The sequence below is a fragment of the Bubalus bubalis genome, chromosome 19 (genome assembly GCF_019923935.1).
Source record: "Bubalus bubalis isolate 160015118507 breed Murrah chromosome 19, NDDB_SH_1, whole genome shotgun sequence".
Lineage (NCBI taxonomy): Eukaryota > Metazoa > Chordata > Mammalia > Artiodactyla > Bovidae > Bubalus > Bubalus bubalis.
The window spans coordinates 65,381,143-65,406,263 of record NC_059175.1 but is presented as its reverse complement, the minus strand read 5'-3'; the positions used below and the strand labels follow the sequence as shown (position 1 = coordinate 65,406,263).

Sequence of the window (25,121 nt, the reverse complement as noted above, 5' to 3'; positions counted from 1 at the left end):
TTGTATTCAGCTTCTAAAAATAGGATTATTGATATCCTTTCTTTTTAGAATTAAAAGAGGGAAAACACTGCCTAGTAAACTCTTTAGAACTTTAAATTGTTTTCTTAAAAAACATTCTTCATATTAATCTGAAGTAAAGAACTGAATTTTCTTAAAATGAGTATCTTAAAGTTATATTTTTGAGGTTGAATCCTAGAGATAAAAGCAAGATAAGTCCAGCCTTTCAATAGTGAAAAGAAGTGCAACCCCCCCTGCTCAAACAAAGAAACAATGCCTCCCCAAGTGTCCAAGGGTGCCATTGTCATCCTCCACAAGCTCTCAGACCTCACTCCTTTCCCTTGTCTGTGTTCCTCTAGCTTTGGGGCTCAGAACCTTCCTTTAGTTTGGGAGTTAAGTACTTTTTATTGAAGATGTTAGGATAATTTGGGGGCTTCCCTGGTGGCCCAGATGGTAAAGAATCTACCTGCAATGCTGGAGACCCAGGTTCAATCCCTGGGTTGGGAAGATCCCCTGGAGAAGGAAATGGCAACCCACTCCAGTGTTCTTGCCTGGAGAGTCCCCTGGAAAAAAGACCCTGGTGGGCTGCAGTCCATGGGGCACACAGAGCCGGACATGACTGAGGGACTAACACTAGGATAACTAATGAACGGCCCCAAACTTAAAATTTTCTTTCCCCACTGAAGAGATGAGTTTATTCCTATAGAAAATGCATTGTATCAAAGTGGAAAATGAACATAAATAATTAGATCATTAGCTGCCAGGTCTTAGTGCGTTCTCTCCCGAATCCCTCTGCGTGACTTTATCTTTGTTGTCATGACCTCTGATTTGTATTTTGTGTAAAACTTGAAATTTTAACATTGACCTATCACACTTAGAGCCCTTTGTTATATGGAAAATGGAGTTCTTGGGCTTTTAAAGTATTATTTTTTTGGTGGCAAATGCCCAGTTAAAGAAAGCTTAAGCTATTTTAAGAGGTGTTTTGGACCCCGTAACGTATCTTTAGAAGGCCTGGCTCTTCAAGCCAGTAAGAAATTAGCACATCTGCAAACAGCTGTCTATGGAATTTCACAAATATCCTTCCACTTTGTACAGTAAGTCCCCTGCATATGAATGAGTTCTATTCTGAGAGCACGTTCCTAAGTCCAGTTTTGTTCAAAAGTCCAACAAAGTTAGCCTAGGTACCCAGCTAACACAATTGGCTATATATTACTGTACTGTGATAAGTTTATAATACTTCTCACACAAATAATGTGTACACAAAAAGCAAACACAAAGGATAAAGAAAGCATTTTTATCTTATAATTCAGTACCTTGAAAAGTACAGTAGTACAGTACAGCAGCTGGCATACAGGGGCTGGCACACGATGTGTGCATCTTTGAAAGTTCACAACTTAAAGGTTCATATATAAGGGACTTCCTGTATGTGGTCTGGCCTCTTATCTGTCTGCTCCTCCCCGCAGTCTCCTTCCAGAGTCGATTTACTGAAATTACAGTGAGAAAGGCTCCTGCGGCAAGTGTGCCGTGGGCAGTGTCTTTTGGGATGAGCGCTGTCTGAAAGACAGTGATCGTAAGGCTGTCATTTTTATCTGCACCAGGGCTATGGGAAATCTAATTTCATGCCTACAGCATTACTCTAGGGTGGATACTACAGCCATTATCAATTTTGGAAGGAAGAAACAGACGTGCCAGGTCAGGAGAGGACCAGAGCCACGTGGCTTGGGGAGGCACGCCCGTGGTTTATGCCCAGGCTCTAGGACACTGAAGCCTGTGTTCCTAGCTGCTCTCCTGTCCTGCCTGCCCTCCTGTAAGCCTCCTCCATATCTCCTCCTCTTTTCTCTGTGGTGGGTGGTCTTTGGTGGCCCCAAGCCTCACAGAGAGAGCCTGTTTTTCAAGTCAGCCCAGACTTCCCTAGCACATCCTGGCTTTGTAACATAGCTGAGGTCATAAAACCTCTCTGAACCCCCAGCCTGGTGGTGAGGGGGCCTCCCAGGGCAGTAGAACATCATTTGAGATACAATAGGAACCACACCTCCTTAGGTAGAGTGGCCCAGCCTGTGGGTGGGGCAGGTTGGGGGAGGAGCTTAAGAGAAAGAAAATGGAAAGGGGGCTTGAGGATAGATCTGGGGTCCGTGAGCACCCGGGAAGCAAACAGGGGAGCCCAGACCCAGGAAGGTCAGAAATGCTGAAACGCTGACAGCCTGAAGAGCAAGGCCCTGGTTGGTGAATTAAGAATTCCTCAGAGGGAGATGATCAGCCCCAAGCACAGCCTCTCATTTCTGTAGCAGAGGTCACAAAGCTATGGAGACCAGGAAACTATATGTTAAGAACTGCTGTGCAGAAAGTCAGTGAATACAGAGGATGCATTATAACGGGCATTTGTCGGCTACTCCATGTGCCATATGTACTGGGTTGAGCACCACACAGGCATCATCTGTAGTGTGCTAAGTCACTTCAGTCGTGTCCAACTCTTTTTGGCCCTCTAGACTGAGTTCACCAGGCTCCTCTGTGCATGGAATTCTCCAGGCAAGAATACTGGAGTGGGTTGCCATGCCCTCCTCCAGGGGATCTTCCCGACCCGGGAATCGAACCCGCGTCTCTTACATCTTCTAGATTGGCAAGCAGGTTCTTTACCACCTGGCATCACAGTCCATGGAATTCTCCAGGTCAGAATACTGGAGTGGGTAGCCTTTCCCTTCCCCAGGGGATCTTCCTAACCCAGGGATTGAACCCAGGTCTCCTGCACTGCAGGCAGATTCTTTACCAGCTGAGCCACCAGGGAAGCCCAAGAATACCGGAGTGGGTAGCCTCTCTGTCCCTTCTCCAGCAGATCTTCCCAACCCAGGGATTGAACTGAGTTCTCCCACATTGCAGGCAGATTCTTCACCAGCTGAGCCACCAGGGAAGCCCGAGAATACTGGAGTGGGTAGTCTCTCCCTTCTCCAGCAGATCTTCCTGACCCAGGAATCGAACCAGGTTCTCTTGCATTGCAAGTGGATTCTTTACCAGCTGAGCTACCAGGGAAGCCTGGCATCATCTAAGCTAATCCTAAAACAGATTCACAAAGACAGTGTCACAGTTAGCCCCCAGACATATGAGTGAAGGGTTCAATTTTCCTGTGAGCTTCGAGGCATCTACACTGTTCCTTCTTAGACTTGGTGATGCTTTCTGAAAGAGAACTTTCAACTTTTTGACCAAGTTGAAGTCAAGAATCTCAAGTCTAGGCACAGGGCTGATAAAAAAGAAAATAGAGAGAGCTCCTCAGTCACAAATGAGAATAAGCCATCCTAGGTGACTGCTAAGATGCCTGGCCTTTTTCTAAAAGAAGGATCAAAATTAATTTGCCTCCCAGTTTAGCTTGGAATTTGGCTTGCTAAAACCTCTGAATTCCATTGGCTTGGTGTTGACAGGTGGATCACTTAATATTGTTCTGTTTTTGAACCAAACCTAACCTTGACTTGTTTAAAGAAGGCAGGACTTGAAGGTGGGAATTCACAAACAGTGATGTAATAATTGTATTACCCATCTGTCTCATTAATGATAATTCCACCAGATTTGATTACAGATAAATATTACATTGCACATTTAATACTATTTTCATCTATATAGAGAGGCGGTTCTAAAATTGGAAGAGTATTATTTTATGCCAAAGTAGAAGGTCTGTTCAGTGAGTAACTTAACCAAACACAGCACAGAGAAGCCTTGTGCTCACTCCCATGGGACTAGGTGACTTGTGGACACCTGGATTCAGATGCAGGCTGGCTCAAGCCAGTTTTTGAAGGGCCAGATGGGTTATACTCTGCAGTAGATGTTTAACTTTTAAAAACAGATATTATTTTCATTTTTTCTTTTACATCATTTTTATGCTAATTGTCAGATTAACCTTGGAGAACACATTCTTGTCTTGGCACAATAAAATGCAAAGCATTTTATATTATGGCCCAAGATTATTCATTTTGAGATCAAGTGAGTAGTCTGCAAGTGTAAGAGAGGTTTTCTGTGAACAGCTCTCTCAAAAAGTGAGGAACATTTAATTATAGACAAATAAGCTTTGACACGTCTCAAAGAAGACTGCAGTTCTGCAAATTCTTGCAAACTGACCAAGGAAAACATGAAACAAGAATGATTATTTTGTCAGCCAGTCCAAATTTTTGCAAGGGAATTTCCAAAGCCAGTATGTTCTATCAAAAAATAAAGTTTATAGAGGCAACAATTCAAGGGCTAGTGCATCTCTTAGGTCAGAAACCTCTTTTTTCTCAAGCACCAAGTACATATCTTTCAGTGTTGCTTTTTAATTTCACTCAGTGGTAAAAGAACATTTTACGGCACTAAAAATTCTAACCAATTCGTTCAATCCACAACGTGACTATATCTTATTAGACAAAAGGCTGCATATAGACTATAATTCCCTCTTTAAAAAAATTCAGTTAACAGAATCAGACAGAGATTTTGCTATCATAGGACCACAAGTTTACTGTTCAGTAGTACTCTTACCCAAAATATTTCTTCCGTCATACAGAACCAAGTCACAAAAGAAAAGATTTGAAGAGGAATTAAATGAAAGGATGATTCAAGCAATTGATGGAATCAATGCACAAAAGTGAGTACTTTTTCATCTTCAATTATCATTCATCTCTTATTTCAACCCTATTATTTGAAAATAATGATATATTTTCCAAAAGAATTTCACCCCAAACTCTGTCATACTTATCACGACAAAGCCAAGGTTTCTAAGACAGTTCATTCTTTTCACCTCAATCATTCCTAATAATAGCTTTTGTTCATTGTATTTCATCTCAAAAAATGTTTGATTCCTGCCTAATAAATCCTCCCCAAGTAAATTGCTGACAAACAACATGATAGGTTATTAGAGAGAGAAAAATTATAGCTTAATGTGTTCAGTTAGGATATTTTTTAAAGATCAAGAGAGACGCCACATGGTAAAATCATTAAGTTGTTATTGTGTGACACTATCCATTCAAAATGCCTTTACCTCCCCCACCCCCAAAATCAGAGTGTGTGGAGGCACCTGTGTTCTAAACTGTGAAAGAGTGCCTTGTGTGTTGGAGTCTGAATTCATAGAGGGAGTGGGAGGAAGACTGAGTCTTTAGAGGGCGAAATACCGTTCAGTCTAGAAAGCCAAGAATTGCTGTTGTAGTTGTAAATGGTCCAAGAATGCGGGAGAAGGGATTTAAAGAAGGTGGTGACTTCCATGGCCTGGACAGAGGGATTACATTCACTGGCCTTCGAACTCTCCATGGCTAAGGTCATGGAGGGCAGTTTTGCAGCTCAGTAAGCAGCCTGCTACTCATTAGATGCTCCATAAAGGTTTGTTGGATTAAGTTCTGGTGAAAACCTGAGTAGATCCAAATGAAGAGCTTTTATGCAGATGTTTTCATCCTTACAGAAACCAATTGAATTTTTATCATGAAAGTTGACTCCTGGGAAGTGTAAATGATTTTTCACCTAGAATTCTGCCCCCAAAATTAAGGTAGACAGCTTTGGAAAAGGCATGCCTCTTCCAGAATGTGACTTTTAAGTGTTCTTGGCAGATTATTTACAGGAATTGTGAAAGAATCCCATGAGTGCGTGTATGTGTGCATGTGATGTGTGTATGTGTGGCCTTGTGTACATACGCAATAAAGTACAGTAAGTCTCCTACATTCGAACGAGTTCTGTTCTGACAGCACCTTCGTAAGTCCACTTTTGTTTAAGTCTGTCTAAGTTAGCCTAGGTGTTCAACTAACACAGTCGGCTATATAGTACTGTACTGTGATAGGTTTCTAATATTTTTCACACAAATAATACATTAAAAACAAACACAAAAAAATAAAGAGAACATTGACTCTTACAGTACAGTACCTTGGAAAGTACAGTGGTACAGTATAACAGCTGACACATGGGCTGGCATCAAGTGACCAGGCAAGAAGATGTATTGACTGGAGGATGGAGAGGAGGCAGGAGATGGTAGAGCTGAAGGGTCGTCAGCAGTAGGAAATGCAGGGCCAGCTGCGAAGTCACTCATGCCTAACATGATTGGACAAGCGAAGGCACGTTTGCATCTTTAAAAGTTCACAGCTTGAAGGTTCATATGAAGGGCAGAGTTAAAATTCAGATATGCCAGCCTACTGAATGCACACCTGCCTAGTCCCTTTCATGTACTCCAAATGGATAAAGCCTTCTGCCTGCCATTGAGCATGCGGGGTATGCCAGCAATGCCTGGAAAGGTGCTCTGCTTTGGCTGGTACCAGGATCAAAGTGACAAAACAACCTCAACTCCACCCTGATTGAACCCCAGCACCCCACAACTGAGGAACAATGACTTCCTGGAATGTACTGGAAGCTAAAACCCAGGGAAGTCTGATCTCACACAATGTAGATTCATTCAACCGGAGGAAATAGCAGTTACTACCTACTCTGCAGCCCGCTGGTATAAAACACAGCAGAAGAAGGAAGAAATCTTGTTCCCTGACAAAGTTTAGCCAATTACAATGATAATAGTAGTAATCAAAAGCGAGTGTATAGAATCAGCCGCAGCATGTCTTCTTGCAGGACGCCTACCTTGTTAAAACTGCTTTTGTGCCCACCTTTTAGAACCTTCCTACTAAAGGAATCGTTAGAAAGTACATCACTGGCTTTGCTTTATTTTTGTCAAGGTTGTTTGTGAATTGTCTGTCTCTACTGTGTCATTTTGTATTCAAATACATGTTTAGTTACCACATTTGTGGTTTAATGAGTTTTATTCGAAAGTCTTGGTTAACATTGGTGTAATGGCTTATGTTGTAATTTTCCCAACACATTTCAGAAATCAAATGGGCAAAAAAAGTCATGCTATACTGGAAGATCAAAAGGGAAATTTTGTAAATGGAAGCTATTATGCACCTATTTTTTAATTAGCATCACTCCCATTCTGTTTGCCCCCTACTCATTAACCTCTCTTGTTCCTCTATAAGATGTTCTTCCATCTTACTTGATTCTCCCTTGAGGGTTCAGTAGGGACTCCAGGTTTGATGTACCATTCAGTTGTTCTCTGCTATTGACATAAAATAGTGATTTGTATGCAGATTTCCATGTATTCATTCCTTGACTCATTTAGCGAGCATTTGTTAAAGGTGGAGCATTGTCACTGGCTTGGCATTAGACATCCCAAGACCCAAGTCGCAGTGTTACCCGTCAAAGCTCAAAGTGAGGGGAACAGAGATCTCTGCTCTGATGCCCTACAGTCGTGACAGGTAGAGAGGAGCAGGACACCCCAGAGGCTGAGTCTCGAGTCTTCTGGAGAAGGTGACACCTGGGCTAAATCTTGGAGGAAACTAAGAGAAAAAGGGAAGCTTCAAGGTGTGATTGCAGGATGCACCTGGGTCAGAGTGTAGTTTTTAACACAGTCAGGACACAGGGTGCCCCTGCAGGAACCTCTCGGGGTAAAGAGGCTTGAATGGGAAGCTCGATGCCCTGAGAAGTCAGCCTGAAATGCTGAGGCTGGGCACCTTGAAGGGTTCTAAGCAGTGACTGTGTGATCACCTCCACTCTGCTGGTGTGCAAAGGACTTGTTAGGACAGGTAGATCCTAAAGTGAATGCCGCAGGGCCAAACCAGATATGGCCAGGCCCCATCAGGACGGAGCTCAGGGAAGAGGTTTTTGACTTAGCCTGGGTGGGTGATGTTGACTGAAAAAAAGTATGTACAACTTGAGGGTGTGAAATTTTATTTGAGCAAAATGAGAACTATAGGGGAGTGTCCAACTCTTTGTGACCCTGTGGACTGTAGCCCACCAGGCTTCTCCATCCATGGGATTCTCCAGGCAAGAATACTGGAGTGGGTTACCATTTCCTTCTCCAGGAGATCTTCCTGACCCAGGGATCGAACCCAGGTCTCCCACATTGCAGGTAGATGCTTTAATCTCTGAGCCACCGGGGAAGCCTTAGGTGGTGCTAGTGGTAAAGAATATACCCGCCAGTGTAGGAAATGTAAGCGACACAGGTTCAATCCCTGGGTTGGGAAGATCCCCTGGAGGAGGAAATGGCAACCCATTCCAATATTCTTGCTGAAAGAATCCCATGGACAGAGTAGCCTGGCGAGCTACAGTCCATGGGGTCGCAAAAAGTCGGACACGACTAAGTAACTTAGCAAACCTGGCCTAGGAGACAGACTCTTAGGAGCGCTAAGGAACTGCTTCGAAGAGGACAGGTGGGAGGTCAGTATATGTGTGACTTTGGTGAAAGAGGAATACTTGCAATCCAACACATGGTTTGGCAAAATGTTCTGTTAGTCATGAGGAGCAGATGTCCCCATTAGCAATTCTAGTGTTTTTCTAGATATGCGAAGATGCAAGAAACAGCTCATAAAATCTCCTCCTGAGAATATCTCTCTGAAGACCTGCTTTGGCAGTTTTCTTAGAGCACAGAGGGCCTCATTCCTGATCTCTGCCCTGAACCTCTTTGAGGGTGTGTTGACTGCAGTGGCCAGTAACCTAATCCTTGTAGCAACAGGTGGCAAGTGACAGTTTTTAGTTGGCAGCAAGGTCAGAGGGAAGGAAGCATGTCCAGCAGGTCTGCAGCATAGGGTCATACCAGAAACTTCTCTGGGAGGTGCAGAGTGGAGAGAGGAGGCCCCGCGTGGGGGAGCACCAGGCCAGCACCCCCACACCAGCATTTGTCTCTTGGAGTAGTGTGCACTCTTGTAAGATTCATGGCAATGAAAGGGTGTGCTGCATAGTTAATATTCATGGAATTACCACGTCAGGTTCCTCCAAATTGGTTAAAAAAAAAAAAAAGAGAAAGAGGTCATGTGAAAAGTTTAAAGGGGAAAAACAGGGGTACAGGAAAGAAGCTGTTGAGTTCATGAAGGACACAGGAGTCAAGTTGAACTGTGTCTGAATGGAGTGGAGTCAATGCCCAGGTTAGGGTTAGGGTTAGGACTGAGGAAGGATCGGGCATCCACAGTGAGAGAACACCTGTCCAGAATCACTTATTTCAGCTGTCGGTTCGTGGACCCACCTTCCCAAACGCCACGGGTCACCCAGGGCATTAATGCATAGCTGAGGCCACAGAGGCCTTCGGAATCAACGTGTAAATGTAGATAGGTGTGTTCCTTGACTGGCGCTGCTGGACAGAAATACCATGGGCTGAGAGTTAAACAATACAAATTTATTTTTTCCCCATTCTGAAGGCTGGAAGTCTGAGCGCAGGATGCCAGCGTGGTTTCTGGTGCGAACTCTCTTTGACTTGCACAGGGCAGCCCCCTTACTGTGCGTCCCTGTGGCCTTTCCTCAGGGCAGTGCAGGGAAAGAGAGAGTGAGCTCTCTGGTGTTATAAGGATACTCATTTGCTTGGGCCAGGGCCCCACCCTTAGGACTTCAATCAACTCTAATCACTTCCTTAGAAGCACATCTCCAGATACACACACCATGGGTTAGGCCTTCAACATATGAAGCAGGGGATACAGACATTCAGTCCTTCACAGGAGGAAAGTGGTCTCCTCTCTAGATCAGCATCCAGTGTGCTAATGTGCATGTCTGCTCATTTGTCTGACTCTTTGGGACCACATGGACTGTAGCCCACCAGGCTCCTCTGTCCATGGGATTCTCCAGGCAAGAATAGTGGACTGGGCTGCCATTTCCTCCTCAAGAGGATATTCCTAACCCAGGGATCAAACCCTGGGCTCTGTTTCATGCATGTTCTGCAATGAAAGGCAGATTCTTTACCACTGGACCACCTGGGAAGCCTGTTCAAAAATAATTCCACATGTGGATGTAGGTGTACTTTGCCCCTCAGCTCAAGTCAAAATCTTCTTTAGAATTTCCTTTGTTAACCTCAGCCTATCACAAAAACAAGTTAGCATAAATTAATTGAGATTCATTTATTGTGTAGCCCAGGAGGGGATTGACTTTCTTCATGCCAGAGACCAGCTGGGTCAGGAACAGTGTCAGGAGACTGAAAACAACACGTTCTCCATTCTCTTCTCTCCCTGCAGTTCCAGTTCCCCAAAATATTTGACTTTATTAGCACACACAACTCTTTCCTACTCCAAGTATCCAGATTCAGTTCAGTTCAGTTCAGTCACTCAATCATGTCCGACTCTTTGTGACCCCATGAACCGCAGCACGCCAGGCCTCCCTGTCCATCACCAACTCCCAGAGTCCACCCAAACTCATGTCCACTGAGTCAGTGATGCCATCCAACCATCTCATCCTCTGTCATTCCCTTCTCCTCCTGCCTTCAATCTTTCCCAGCATCAGGGTCTTTTCACAGGAGTCAGCTCTTCGCATCAGGTGGCCAAATATTGGAGTTTCAGCTTCAACATCAGTCCTTCCAATGAACACCCAGGACTGATCTCCTTTAGGATGGACTGGTTGGATCTCCTTGCAGTCCAAGGGACTCTTAAGAGTCTTCTCCAGCACCACAGTTCAAAAGCATCAATTCTTCTGTGCTCAGTTTTCTTTATAGTCCAACTCTCACATCCATACATGACCACTGGAGAAACCATAGCCTTGACTAGATGGACCTTTGCTGACAAAGTAATGTCTCTGCTTTTCAATATGCTGTCTAGGTTGGTCATAACTTTCCTTCCAAGGAGTAAGCGTCTTTTAATTTCGTGGCTGCAATCACCATCTGCAGTGATTTTGGAACCCAGAAAAATAAAGTCTGACACTGTTTCCACTGTTTCCCCATCTATTTGCCATGAAGTGATGGGACCGGATGCCATGATCTTTGTTTTCTGAATGTTGAGCCTTAAGCCAACTTTTTCACTCTCCACTTTCACTTTCATCAAGAGGCTTTTGAATTCCTCTTCACTTTCTGCCATAAGGGTGGTGTCATCTGCATATCTGAGGTTGTTGATATTTCTCCCGGCAATCTTGATTCCAGCTTGTGCTTCCTCCAGCCCAGCATTTCTCATGATATACTCTGCATAGAGGTTAAATAAGCAGGGTGACAATATACAGCCTTGACGTACTCCTTTTCCTATTTGGAACCAGTCGGTTGTTCCATGTCCAGTTCTAACTGTTGCTTCCTGACCTATTACATTTATAAATTTCTGAATTTCCTAGAAAATCAATAACCAGAACAGAGGCCACCTCAGAGAACCCACAGAGGCATGAGGCTTGTGAGAAGGATTTACCCTCCTTAATGGCGAGAACAAAAAAGAAAAATATGCCCATCAGTTATGGCTTCATGGAAAAAGCCTTTGGCCCAACCCGACCTGCTGGAGAAAAGAAAGGGACAGGTGACAGTCATGGGTCCTGTATTCTCACCCTAAACTTATTTGCTGCAGGGGATTCAGCCTCAGGACTAATTGGCATAAGACAATTTTGCCGTAAACGATAAATAAAAGGAAATAAAAGAGGAACACTGAAATGGACCTTGTGAAACATTTGTAACAAAATTTTTAAAGATTGGACTGTGAAAAATAAAAATGCAAAAAATGCTTAGATGCTCTTAAAAATGTGTGCAGATATTGGGTTGGCCAAAAAGTTCATCCAATTTTTTTGTGAGATGCTACGAAAAAACCCAAATGAACTTTTTGGCCAACCCAATGCATGGTTATAGTATTTGGATGTATCTTAGAGAAAGGGATGATGCTTTCTTTCTCAAGATAGATAACTAAGCATTCAAGATCTAATGTAAAAAGAATCTGCTCTAAGTGTCCTCAGAGTCCCCTGGGAGTAGAACGAACAGCGGAGGGACGCTGCTATTTTGCATCAATATGTGTAACCTGTGTCAGTGGTGAGACATAGCCAGACTCTACTGAAATGTCCCATCACATGGCCAGTGATTATATTTCCCCAAGTCATCTAAACCAAATTCTGTGCCAAATACCACAGTTCTGTCTAAATTACGTTCACTATCAAACAGCAAAAAAGTGTTCCCCACTTTCAGAAATTTACACTTATCAGCAATCACACAACCGTTCATTTTCAGGGTGGGGAGGAGAGGACCTTGAGCCTTCTTTGCCTCTGACTTCAGTTGCATGATAAGTTTGGCAGAGACAGCACAGAAAACAAGCTGTTGTATCTAAAGAAGTCAAAGAACCAACACTTAATGCTCCTGGAGACTGTTGTGAGTTACTAGCCCGCCTTTTATGTATTTGCCTTAGTTTGGTAAACTTCCGGTTTTGATGGATGGGAGACAGGACTGCTCACTGAAGGATCTATTAGGATTGATATATTATCATCTTCTAGAGGAATGAATCCAAAGCTGTAAATCAGGCATTTTAGCAATTGTGGCAAAATGGCCTAGGGCTAATTAGTTGTACAGTGACAATAGGCAAATTCCTAGAATCAGCATTTGGAATTCAGTCATTTCCCCAAGCATCCATCCAGGGATCAAGTCTTATGAACTTATGGTAGGTGCTGGAACACAAGAAAAGCCAGATCTTATCTTGAGTACTTCTTGTCCACCTGCAAGACAAACAGGTAACTAAAATGTAGAAATATCGGAGCCCCAGTAACTAATGAGGAGCTGGTTTTGATCCACCTTATAAATTTCGTTCGTATTTTATTTCCAAGCTTATATTATCCAGGAGCATTTTTCAAATGGATTTTTCATTCTCAGTAAAGAAAAAAAAACTGTTTTTAATAAGTTCTTGGCATACATTATTCATAATTTGATATCCATAATGAATACAGAGTTCTAAAAATGAGGACAGTTAAAATCTATCTTAAATTTTATTTTCTGCTCCTTCTAATATTAACCAACTTTTGATCCCTCCAACTAGTCCCATAAAAGAGAAAGCAATAATAGATCTCTGAAACTGGTGCAATCATAAGAAATACTTAAAAAAAAGTTTATTTGCCTGGTATCTAAAGCTTATAACATTGAATCCAGAAGTATTTTTAGAGTCTCACTTTTAATGGCAGTCATTCTGGAGCAGATGACTGACTCCTGGACCTCAGCTGAAACTACACTGCTGTGGTCCAGGCTCCTGGGAAACTCAAGTGCGTGTTGGTGCATGAGCCATGAGCATCTTCAGATCGGTCCAGAGGGCCTGGGCACGTGGACTTCCAGGGAGCCCTGGAGATGCTTCTGCTCAAGTGGGCTGAGCTTCTGGGCTAGCTTGCTTGTTAAGTGTCGTGTGAAACCTCAGTGTACATTGAAACCTAACTCTGAAATCAGTACGTGGCTGTCCCTGTCATTACAGAATAATGCATGACAGTCACTTGATCTTTCTTCCTGGATCCTCGAAGACCTTCCCCATTTATCTTTATCTTCCAAATATGTTGCAGATAATCAAAATCCATAGAAACGTAACTATTGTATGTAGGAATTCATGAGAATTGGTCATTGTTTGCACAGGTATAACATTTTATATACAAAAAATATAATTTTATCTCCAAAAGCATATATATATACTCTCTATCTCCCTTTATACAGATACATAGGTATAGATATAGACATAGATATAGCTATATCATTATATGTACTTGCAGACATATACATAAATATGTAGGTATTTATATATATATACTACATGCATAGATGCATGTAATTCAGGTAATTATAACTATAAAAGTTTTTATTCTAAAGGAAAATCAGAAAGTACAGGTAGAAGTAAAGCTTCCAAAGTGTTATGACAACCTAGATGGTAATTTATTTTGTTAGTATTTATTTCTAGGTATTTTTCTTGATGCATTGATATCAATTTTTCTTACATTTCTGTACTCATGACTATAACAATGTGTATCTCTCTGTTTCACTTAACTCTATTTCATAAAGTATTTGTTTATTTTGTTGCAAAATATGTGACTACACCAGGCATTATATGGTCAGCTCACTGGATCATACACCCAGGGTGGCTGTTTAACCAGGGATTATACTCGATGTTCTGGTGAAGGGTTTTGTGTTTAAGATCTTTCTCTACCTCAACTGCTTTCTCAAAACAGATTTCTCATAGTAAGTCAATGTGTAAGAATGCTTACTTACATATAACTTTTATTTTTGAACATCTGAAAGATATATATGTATTATGTATGTGTGTGTTTATGTTGACATCAATGTACTGTGTTAGTGATCTGACCTGATTGCTTCTTCTGTTAGTATTTTTACCCATTTTTGAAAACTGTTCAAGCACAATTTTTTTTTACCTTCCACAAATGAAAAATATGACAATGAAAGTATTTTTAGTAAGCATGAAAGGAGTGAAGTCTTCTTTCCCAGACCTGGAAGCTACTCTAAATGTTTCTGATGCTCTGTGATCAATTGCTTTCTATAAACTGAGGAAAAATAATACTTCTCTATGAACCAAACCCTTTTAGGAGATGAAACTCACCATGTGATTTCACTAAAACATCAGCAAATAAACTCATTGATGTACTTGGGTCCTTTTAATGACTTATCTCCCTAATTATTTAAGTTGGATAAGTTGATTTTCAATTTGGTATGACAGCTGATTTGCAATATAGAATTTTCAAAGGAAGGCAATGTGTGAAGAAGAATATTACATTTGCAGATCTTGTTAACAAACCTAGATTCCATATTCCAGTTATTTGGCAATATGAAAAAAGAAGAATGCAAGTCATTTTTTTTTTTAAGTTCCAGGTGTTTGGTTGGAGATTTGGTTTTAATGATGTGTCTGTCCTTTTTATTTCCAGGCAATGGCTCAAGTCTGAAGACATTCAGAGAATCTCATTGCTTTTCTACAATAAAATACTAGAAAAAGAAGTAAGCAATTTTTTTTCTTCAAAATCAATCATTTTTCCAAAATATTAGCTTTTTAAAACTCCATCATGAAATTATATTCATGTTTTTTTAATGTGACATTTAAACTGCCTTTAACCATATCAGATTTCTTTCTAGCTTTTCCTGTGGTTCTTCTGTGCGAATACTGTTTAACCACACTTCTGGTTACCAAGTTTCTGTCTTTGGCTCGTCGCCTCTCTCAACATTCCTGTTAGTAAATGATATCTGGGAGATGTGGGGTGACGGGAAGGGAAGGAGTTAATATCTTGCTATCTTGGGACTTCCCTGGCAGTCCAGTAATTAAGACTCCATGCTTCCAGTGTCGGGGGTGTGGGTTTGATCCCTGGTGGGGAAACTAAGATCCCACATGCCATGCAGTGTGACCAAAAAAACAACAGTATCTTGCTTTCTCAGTGGGAAATTTTCTTAGACATAAATGTTTTAAAAGAAAACAAAACCCCTTGTGACAATTTTACAGCGTCCTTATACAAATTATTTTAACTTTTTACAAGCGTATGAGAAGAATGAACCCCTGGTTGGGAGAATTAGACACCCCAAAATTTTAAGTTTTGCTGCATTTTAAATACTTTCACATTATGACTCCTAAAGTAGAGCTGTTTCAGGCACAAATATATAAACAGACATAATTTGTACATGTCAAGCTTAAACCGGGACTTGCTAAAATGAATTATTGTCGCAGAAAGGACAACTGTTGTAGGTTGGCCTGATTCATCTGCCTTGTGTTTCGTGTTAGTCTAGAAAAAGAGCAGGGTCGAGGTCATTTGTACCACTTTGCTGTGCAATTACAGTCTTAGTTTGAACAAAAGCTACTATATTGATGGCCACAGTCACAGCCCAGATATTAAAACTTCGTTGAGAAAATCTAGTTCATTGTTTTCTGGATATTGAAAGGAAATAACAAATATCAAAATTCCTAATTCCTTCCAAAGCTCATCAAGGTTGGATTTTACAGTGATGCCAAAGTACTCTTTCATGCTAGTTAGTGGTCGAGAAGATCAATTTTCTGCTTCTAAGTCAGGAACTTTGGCTACAGACAGTTTACCAAATTGATGTTTGATACAATTTATTATTATTATTGTTATCGAAGAACTTAGAGACTAATGACTACTTATTATTTAAACATTAAATTAGTTCCTTCCTGATAGAAGTCCTTTTCCTTTATTAATACCACAAGGAAATTCCAACTCATGTCTCTACACAGGCCCAGAGAAAGAAGATAAGGGCATAATTGAATGCATAAAATATAATCACGTTTCAGCAATTATGTTAGTTTCTTCATCAGCGTTGTAACTTACCCTGGCTCTGAAGTCACAAAAGCAACCAAAGGAATATTCTAGTAAACATAAAGTGATGTTTATTGAAACATGCAACGTGTGCAGACATTTCCCTGGTGTACGTACTCTCAGAGGCTGCCTTTGAGACCGACTTTAGACAGCACTGAGATTCAAGCTTACTTCTTGCCCTCCAGCCCCAAGCCTGCTCTGCAGGCCAGCAGGAGGGTTAAAAGGCTGCAAGACAATGAAGAGAATCCAGACAACGCAGAGATCCAATATCTGCACCAAAACCCCAGAGGCTTTACCCCCAAAATACATACCTAACTTCCATTAACTCGGCAGTTTGTGCAGACACACTAACGCTACCTGCCAGCATTGTTTCAGGGGGTTTCGGTAGCCTTGCCACAAAAACTCGATCTCCTTAAATTTTATCATAGAACCCCTTTTGGAGGGGCAGTAAGTTTGGAAGCCTAGGTTCAGGAGCCAGTCCACCTGGATGGAAATCCTGCTGTGTGTGTGTGTTTCTGAGAATGTTCATGAGTCATCCTGGTTCGAGGATTTTTTCAACCAAAACTCGGGACCATAATAGTTCCTGCTGCAGGCAGCTTTTGTTGAGGATGAAATGACTCAGTCCACTCAAAGCACTGCACGTGCCCGGCAGACCATCACATAGTAAAGGGGACGTGTGACAGATCATAGTCATCATGAATACAACGCTGGCTGGCTTTTCCTGCATAAATCACCAGGGGCAGCCCCAGGCGGGTAGCTGCACTGATCAGTCAATGATCCTGGATATTGTGGAAAGCCTTTGAACTGGCCGATTCCGCAGCATGGGTAGAAAGAATCCAACAGCCGGGCCCAGACAGGCCAACGAATGTTCATAGAGAGTAGAGCCTGCTGGTCTGGTCTTGTAACTTCACTCACCACCTCTCAATAATATAATAAAATAGTAAAACGAATAAATAAAACGAGCAAACTGCATTTCCTCAATACTCTTCAAAGTCAAGTACTCCTCTATGAAAAGCCATTTGCTTTCCCCAAGTAGCCGTGGAACTCAGACCCTCAGGGGAACCAGGATGCCTGCTTGCTCCTTGTACCTTAAGGTTGGTCGCTCGTCTCTCTGGCCAGGCGCTCTGTCTGCTTCCTGGAGGGTTCAGTTACCTCTAAATGGGCTTCTGAACCAGTCTACTGGTTAAAACCGTGGTCCGGAGTCCCCCTTATGGCTCGTCTGGAGGGAGGAAGCGCACGTCGTCAGGGATGAACAGCTGTTGTCCTTAGCTCATTTCTGCCACCGCCTGCAAGCGTGATGCTTGAACCGGGCTCAGTTAGGCTTCTGGGGGCTTGTCTCAGCACTTCTCTCAGAGGACCATCATTCCTGGTTTCCTTTCTCCCCTTAGTACCGAGCCACCGCGCTGCCGGCCTTCAAGTATTACGTGACTTGCGCTTGCCTGATCTTCTTCTGCATTTTTATCGTGCAGGTTCTGGTCTTACCCAAGTAAGTACATGCGGTTCACCTTTGGGACGTTCACTGGGAGTGCCTTTCCATGACACTGTTATACTGAAGTTATACTATACAGAGTATATCTAGACTCAGTTATACTATATACAAGAGGATACGCATTTCCCAACTGAGCATTTATGTAAGAAGGGTGGGGAGAAGGGTACCGGGAAGGGTGGGGGCCAGGATGCGGAGACGGTGTCGGGCTGGGGGGTTAATTCAGGATCTGTGAAGGTGAAGGGCCCCATGTCTTAGTTATAGTAATTTTTAATTTTCAAAGTGGCCATGTAGATTCACCTTACAGGGATTTTTTTTTTTTTAATAAATAGAATCATTTCACTTTATTTCCATATTATTCTGATACCCATGTCTAAGAAATGTAACCCAATACCTTTACCCAGAAAGAGCAGAATCACTAGATATTGTTTCTAATAAACAAACGTTATTGTGTATTGAAGACAGAGCCTCCCCTGGGCTCAGTTTGCCCACCGTCCATTCTGATTTCATGTTTTGCTCCCTGAAGCCCACCGGCTCCGTCATCTCTGACTGTTATGAGTTACTGTCCAACTCCCCCCTCCCAGGAGACCCCTGGGTACAGATGGGAGAACTGAGTGACCGGAGCTCACACTTGACCACCAACTGCTAAAAATCCAGTCACTCTAGGATTCCTCCGTAGACTTTGCCTTGAATCTTGTGAAAGTGTCAGTCGCTCAGTTGTGTCCAACTCTTTGGGATCCCATGGACTGTAGCCCACCAGGCCCCTCTGTCCATGGGATTCTCCAGGCAAGAATACTGGAGTGGGTAGCCATTTCCTTCACCATCAGATCTTACCAACCCAGGGATCGAACCCAGGTCTCCTGCACTGCAGGCAGATTCTCTACCATCTGAGCTGCTAGGAAATCTTAATGAGTGCAATAGTACAGTACTTCATAATATGTCAACTGACCTATTCTTTCTCATCATGAAATCTAAAGGAAAGGAAAACTCTTGTCTATCTTTAATAATTGGGGATTAGAAATTTAGGAAAATTTCCTGTCGTCATTGCCTCTTTTGTAAAGGCTGCAGTTATCCTTTTCAGTCTACCTGGAGTGCGTTGGCTGACGGCGTTTGGCGTCAGCGTGCGGCCAGCATTTGTGGGCAACCTGAGTCGCTGCAGCAGGGCCACAGTATGTCCCACAAAAATGCAGAGCAGACTAGAAAGAATTGGTCTGCCTTTCCCTCCGTACCCCAAGGATGCTCTTCCGGGCACTGAGCCAATACACGGCAAGCATCACTTATATGTGTATAGTCCCAAAGCTACTCGCCCCCTTTCAGAAGTGTTGAACCTGATCATCCCCTTCCCCCCATCGATGAGCATTGAATGCATTTGTCCAGTGAATTCTTCCTTTAGACTTAGACAATCTTCAGTGGAATCTGCCAAGGTCAACCTGTCAGTTTTCCACTAGAAAAAAACATGTTAACAAAGTAAGTTCCTTCTGACTTCCAGGCTCTGCCACATGGCGCAGGAGAGAAACAGCTGCCCCTGCACAGACAAGGCTTATTGAGCAGCAGGACTGCAGGGCATGTAAACAGTGATGTGGCTGAAACAAGTATCACCAAGGGGACAGGCCCTTATTTCTAAAGCAGAGGGATTCATTTGCTACATCTTCCTATTGGATGAGTGTTTTTATATCTTCTACATCACAGCTAAGACAGCGTTTATCCCCAATTGTTGGGAGGGGAGAATGTGACTAAGGCGTTACAAAAGATGATGCCAAAACAGAGATGAAAAGACTTCTGGGAACCAGGAAAAACATTTCATGGAATTACCCCTAAAAAAAAAAGAAAAAAGTTGGTGTCTTTTCTGTCTTTGCTTTTATTTATTTAAGTTTTTGTCTCTTTTCTGTTGTGTTGTTTTATGAGAACCCATCAAAGGTTGTTCCCTTGGGCATCATTACAAATTATTGGGTTTCTCTTGAGCAACAAGTTGGATTTTGAGCGTGAAAATTGTGAAATAGGTGCGGGTTACAGTTCCCTCTTTGTGTTGGCAGTTAGAAAGTTCAGAGTGAGGTCTGTGGACACCTCTCACAGGGAAACTGTACACCTGCATTCAGTCCTGGCCTCCTAGTATCTTATGTCTTTCTCCTTCATTTTTCTTTCATGTTACTGTCCTAATTTTTCTTTTTAAAAATTCTTACTGTGAAATACTTCAAAGATACAGAAAAATACTGAACATAATAGATATGCGTTTTCACACAATCCATATGTCAGAAATGTTGAGCCTGTTTCATATTGACTATACATAATGTTTCTGTGCTCGTGGGGACTTTTATTCATTGGGTAAGCTTCCTGCAAACAGTATCTGTTGTTATTGTTATTTTGTATTTTTATCTATTCATTCAGTCTGACATCTTTTGTATATTAATGTGTGTTTATTCCATTTGTATTTTGATTCTTTTATCGATGCCTGTGGACTCAATTCTACTGTCTTATTTTATGTTTCATTTACTCTGCTTTTCTTTGGTTTATTTCCTCCACACCCCACATCCCCCATCTTCTTAACCACTAAAGGATTGATCAAGTTTGCTTTATTCATATTCTTTTTGGGAAATATATATATATATATATATATATATGGAGAGAGAGAGGAGCAAGAAGGAGGATCCTATATATTTTTCTTTGAATAACTGCCATTGAAATTTTAACACATTCTTAATTTAATAAATTATGAAGTTAATCATTGTCTCTTCCTGTAATTATGTCTTAGAATATTAGTTCCAGATGGTAACTATAGTCAATATTTATTTAGACTTACCTGCATTCTTTATCACTTTATTTGCTCATCAGTACTTTGTAAAAATTATTTCTTCCAAGTTTATTTTCCTTCTTGTTGATGTGTATCATATAAATGTGTATCATTTATCTTTTATTTAATATCTGTGAGTAGTGGCAGCTCCTATTTTTGTTTCTATTAAAATGCTTTTATCTGCTTTATTTTAATTTGCTCTTGAACAATAGTGTGGGTATAAAATTCTTATTTTCCTTTAGTATTTTGATACTATTGCATTGAATTTCAGCTTCTATTGTTGCTAAGGAATGTCTTCTGTCAACCCCAGTGCATTCTTTTGTAGGTAATGGGTCTTTCCTCTTTGTATGCTTTTCAGCTTTGTTTTTGGGGGGATGAGGAGGGAGGCTTGGTTTTCACTATATTGTTTCTAGATATGCATTGGTTCTTAATTCACTAAGTGACCAGATGTGATCTTTTTTTTCCACCTGAGGATTCATGTCTTTGCTTAGTTCTTACCAACCCTCTGCCTGTATTACTTCGCATATGGCTTCTCGTCCTTTATTTGTTATTTCCTCCTGAAACTTATTAATTGTTTGTTGCACTGTTCATTCTGTGCTCCAGGTGCTGCAATTTTTCCTCAAAGTTCCAACTTCTTTACTTCTTTGTGAAGCATTCTGGTGAATATTTCATCCACAATGAGTTTATAATCTCAATGATCATGTTTTCATGTTTAAGAAGTCTACTTTTTATCTGTTGTTCAGTCACTAACATATGTCTGACTCTTTGTGACCCACATAGACTGCAGTACTCCAGGCTCCCCTGTTCTTCACTGTCTCCCAGAGTTTACTCAAACTCATGTCCATCGAGTTGGTGATGTTGTCCAACCATCTCATCCTCTGTCACCCCGTTTTCCTCCTGCCCTTCCTGATATCTCAGATGGTAAAGAATCTGCCTGCAATGCAGGAGACCTGGGTTCAATCCCTGGGTCAGAAAGATCCCCTGGAGAAGGGAATGGCAACCCACTCCAGTATTCTTGCCTGGAGAATCCCATGGACAGAGGAGCCTGGAAGGCTACAGTCCATGGGATCACAAAGAGTCAGATATGACTGAGTGACATTTTACCTGAGATTTTCTTATAATTCTCTATTTTGCCTATGAATATATTTTTTCCTCTTATTTTCAGATTTTAAACATATTGTATGAAATTATCACTTGTTTCCTTCTGGTATTTATGCTTCACAAATGCATGAATTCTGTTATTTACTCTTGCTGTTGTCCCTCTCATGGCCATGTGTCTTCTTGGGTCATCTATAATTTCAGCTGTGAGTTCATCAAAGCAAGGGTTTGGGTCCAGGGTGGTCTCATGTTTTCTGAGTTGTGAAGGCATCACTGTCTTAGGTTTTCAGTGTATCTCTGCCAGGTATGTCTGGGGTTTGCCAGTTCAAGCCACATTATTTTTTGGAAATCCTTAGGTCTAGATTCTTTTACTAAATAGGTCATGTGAATTTGATTAGCCCCTTAACGTGGATCACAATTGGGGATCTCAAGTTTTCCAAGGTTACTCTTTTTCCATTTGGGACCCTACATAGTCAGTGTCCCTGAAAATTAGTTGGACATAGTTTTTATGTTTCCTGTTTCCTGATAGGATAGCACTTTATGCTTCTGACTTGATTCAAGAGCTCAGTTCTAATTTTCCATTAAGAAAATCCTGCAAGCATCACCAACCTTGCATTGACATTAAATCTCACACTCACTTCATGGCACATGTCTGCCCCTGGTTCCTCCCAAGCCATTTAACATCAAGACCTCTCAGCACCAGCTTTCAATACCCTCTGTGTATCTAGGGTATTCTTGTCTTTGCTCTGAGTGTGTCTATTTAAACGTGATAAGTCTGTTATACTTTTTGAAGCATGTGTATTGGGATAATATGCTTTTCACTTTTTCTGACATGCCCTCACTTGTTTTCAATTACACTGGATTATAGTTTTATTGTATTTTGTCTGTTCTCCTTTTTGTAAACTGCCTGTTTTTTGAAAAACAGAAGAGATATGATGAAATAGGTAAGTAAACGAATAAAACACTGAGTGAATGAATAACTGGTAACAGAGGGAGATGTGATCTTGGAAGGACTGGTAAGGGGAAGTATTTTCATGAAAGAGGGCCTTCCATCATCCCTTTTGGACCCATAATTTTTCAATCTGGCTCTAGTCTTGGGATTTAAGCAGATATAATTAAATTATTAGCTGGCTCCTCTTTTTGGAGTTGTTCTCTCATTTCTGTCTGCCTTATACTATAACTTTATCAGAAATGTGGTGTGCCTGTGTAGTAAGTCGCTTCAGTCGTGTCTGAGTCTTTGCAACCTCATGGACTGTAGCCCTCCAGGCTCCTCTGTCCGTGGGATTCTCCAGGCAAGAATACTGGAGTGTGTTGCCATGCCCTCCTCCAGGGGATCTTCCTGACCCAGAGATCAAACCTGCACCTCTTACATCTCCTGCACTGGCAAGCAGGTTCTTTACTACTAGCACCGCCTGGAAAGCCCATCAGAAATGTGAGCTACCTTAAAAGATCAGAAATGATCAAGCAGAAATTTTTGCCTTTTTTAGTAGTTTCATTCATATTGTCTGTAAACTAAATAGATTATGTTAAATCAGTCATGGCAATTATTAAAATAAGAATGATTTTTTGTAATAATGTTCAGTGAAATACGATGTGTTTCATTAACCCAAGCAAAATCAAGACTAATGACATTTTCCTTAAGGAAAATTAATAGCAAATTACAATCTTAATATCTTACAACTCTTATTTCTACTGATATTCTTTAATATGCATTCTATTACTCATGTTAGTAATCAATGCTCTTTAATGATTTAATAATGATTTCAAAAGAGTCACTTTTATTTTGTTTTTATCTTCATAAAGGAAACAAATAGGAAAGAGTTTAATTTTTCTAAACACAAATGATGGATAACGACTATTGTGAAAGCAGTTTTGCTTTGGTAGGCAAGCAAAGTTGTGAGCCCCAATACTGTGTTCAGTCCCTAATTCATGCCTGACTCTGCAGCATATAGCCCACCAGGCTCCTCTGTCCATGGGAATTTCCAGGCAAGAATACTGGAGTGGCTTGCCATTTCCTTCTCCAAGGCATCTTCCTGACCTAGAGATCAAACCTGCATCTCCCATGTCTCCTACATTGCAGGTAGATTCTTTACCCATTTAGACATCAGTCACACTAAATATCATGAAAGTGAGTTGCTTCTTGCATTATCTTGATGCAGTGGATATGAGTTTTGGGGGGAGGGGGGAAGGAAAGGAAAAGAGAGAACAGAAAGAAAGAAAAGAGAACAAACAAAAAAATGAAGCAGATCATTCTCACTGTCCAAGATAAATGAACCACGTAGCTTTTACTGAAGTGAACAATATTTGACTCTGAATTCAGGTCCTCTGAATGTGTGGACATGCCTCATAGTTATTAGCTTGAATGGAAGTTAATGGTTTAGTGTGCTCACTTGTTCAATCATGTCCAACTCTTTGCAGCCCCATTGACTGCAGCCCACCAAGCTGCTCTGTCCATGGAATTTTCCAAGCAAGAGTACTGGAGTAGGTTGTCATTTCCTTCTCCAAACGGTTTAGTTCCCTTCCCATAATCTAAGACCAGAGGTTTCTCGGATTCCTTAGGGACCTTGGGTCCCTCCAGCACAGACTCTGCTTTCCCTAGACTTTGGTCCTCATCTTCACTGTCTAAGATGGCAGTATCCTGTGCTGAGCACAGGATGGAGGAGCAGACCCAGAGGCAGAGGGCAAAAGGCATTTAAAACCGTCATCTCTGAAGATACCTCCCAGGAGCTATGAAGATACATCATGACACTTCGGTCTATAAGCCAAGACAGATCTTAGTCACATGTGTGAGCCCAGCTGCAAGGGAAGCTAGAAAGTGTCACCTTTAGTACGTGTAACAGGACGCCCATCTGAAAATTCTATTATCAAGAAAAAGTGGATTTTGTGGAAATCAGTGCTCACTCCAGGAGTGTGTGGCTGCCTGTATGTCACTGATACAGTAAGATTTGAGGGGCAGTAACAATAAAAAGGAAGCTGAATGTGTCTTTACTCCACAAAACCGGCAAGTATACTTTTACTTTGTATCCAAGCTATACTCTAAGCATTTGTAATAAAAAAAGAAATTCTTGAGAAATTCAAGCATGCATTCAGTCCATCATTTATGGAATCACTCAACAGTTCTGTATCAAGCTACCGTATACCAGGCATGGTTATAGAGATGCCATGGAAGTAGCAGTGACCCCCAAAATCCTTTCCCTCATACAGCTTGAATTCTATGAAGAGGCACAGCAATAACATAATAAACAAATATTAATAATTCATTAGTGATAAGCTTTAAGAAAAATTAAGACAGGATCCTGTAGAGTGAGGGAAGGTGGTATTTCAGATGAGGGCTGTCAGGGAAGGCATCATGGATTGAGTGATGTGGAAGAGAAGTCTGAATGAATTGAAATGGTAAGCGTGGATACCTGGCAGGAGAACATTCTAGATGATGGAGGTCACACATGTGTTCAGGGACCAACAAGGAGGCAGGGGTTGGGAGCAGAGTGAGCCAGGGAGTGTGGAAATGGCATCACAGCAGAAGTGAGACCAGCAGATCATGTCACCCCCACAGGGTTGACTGAATGCTGAGTGTACTGGGAAGCCCTAGAAGATTATCAGCTGAGGACGTACAGTAGCTGTGCTTGAAGTGTTGTTCTTGCTGCTCTGGAAGGGGGTAGGTGGAAATAGGAAGACCATATAAGGAGATGGTTTGTACCCTAGCAGCCACGGAGATGTAAAAAGTGGTCCAGTTCTGGGACATGTTACGAAGAATGATGAGGGAAGTCTTGCTAT

The 25,121-nt window shown here is 41.6% G+C and overlaps 1 protein-coding gene across 1 annotated transcript in view; it reads left to right on the top strand.

Annotated features, from left to right (window-relative positions):
* The window catches only part of ADCY2 (adenylate cyclase 2), a 456,951-nt gene that overhangs the window by 331,763 nt on the left and 100,067 nt on the right, over positions 1–25,121 (top strand). Inside the window, exons 12-14 of the mRNA XM_025270720.3 lie at positions 4,517–4,597; positions 14,584–14,653; positions 17,364–17,461. Of these exons, the coding sequence (XP_025126505.3) occupies positions 4,517–4,597; positions 14,584–14,653; positions 17,364–17,461 (249 nt within the window). The remainder of the gene's footprint in view (positions 1–4,516; positions 4,598–14,583; positions 14,654–17,363; positions 17,462–25,121) is intronic.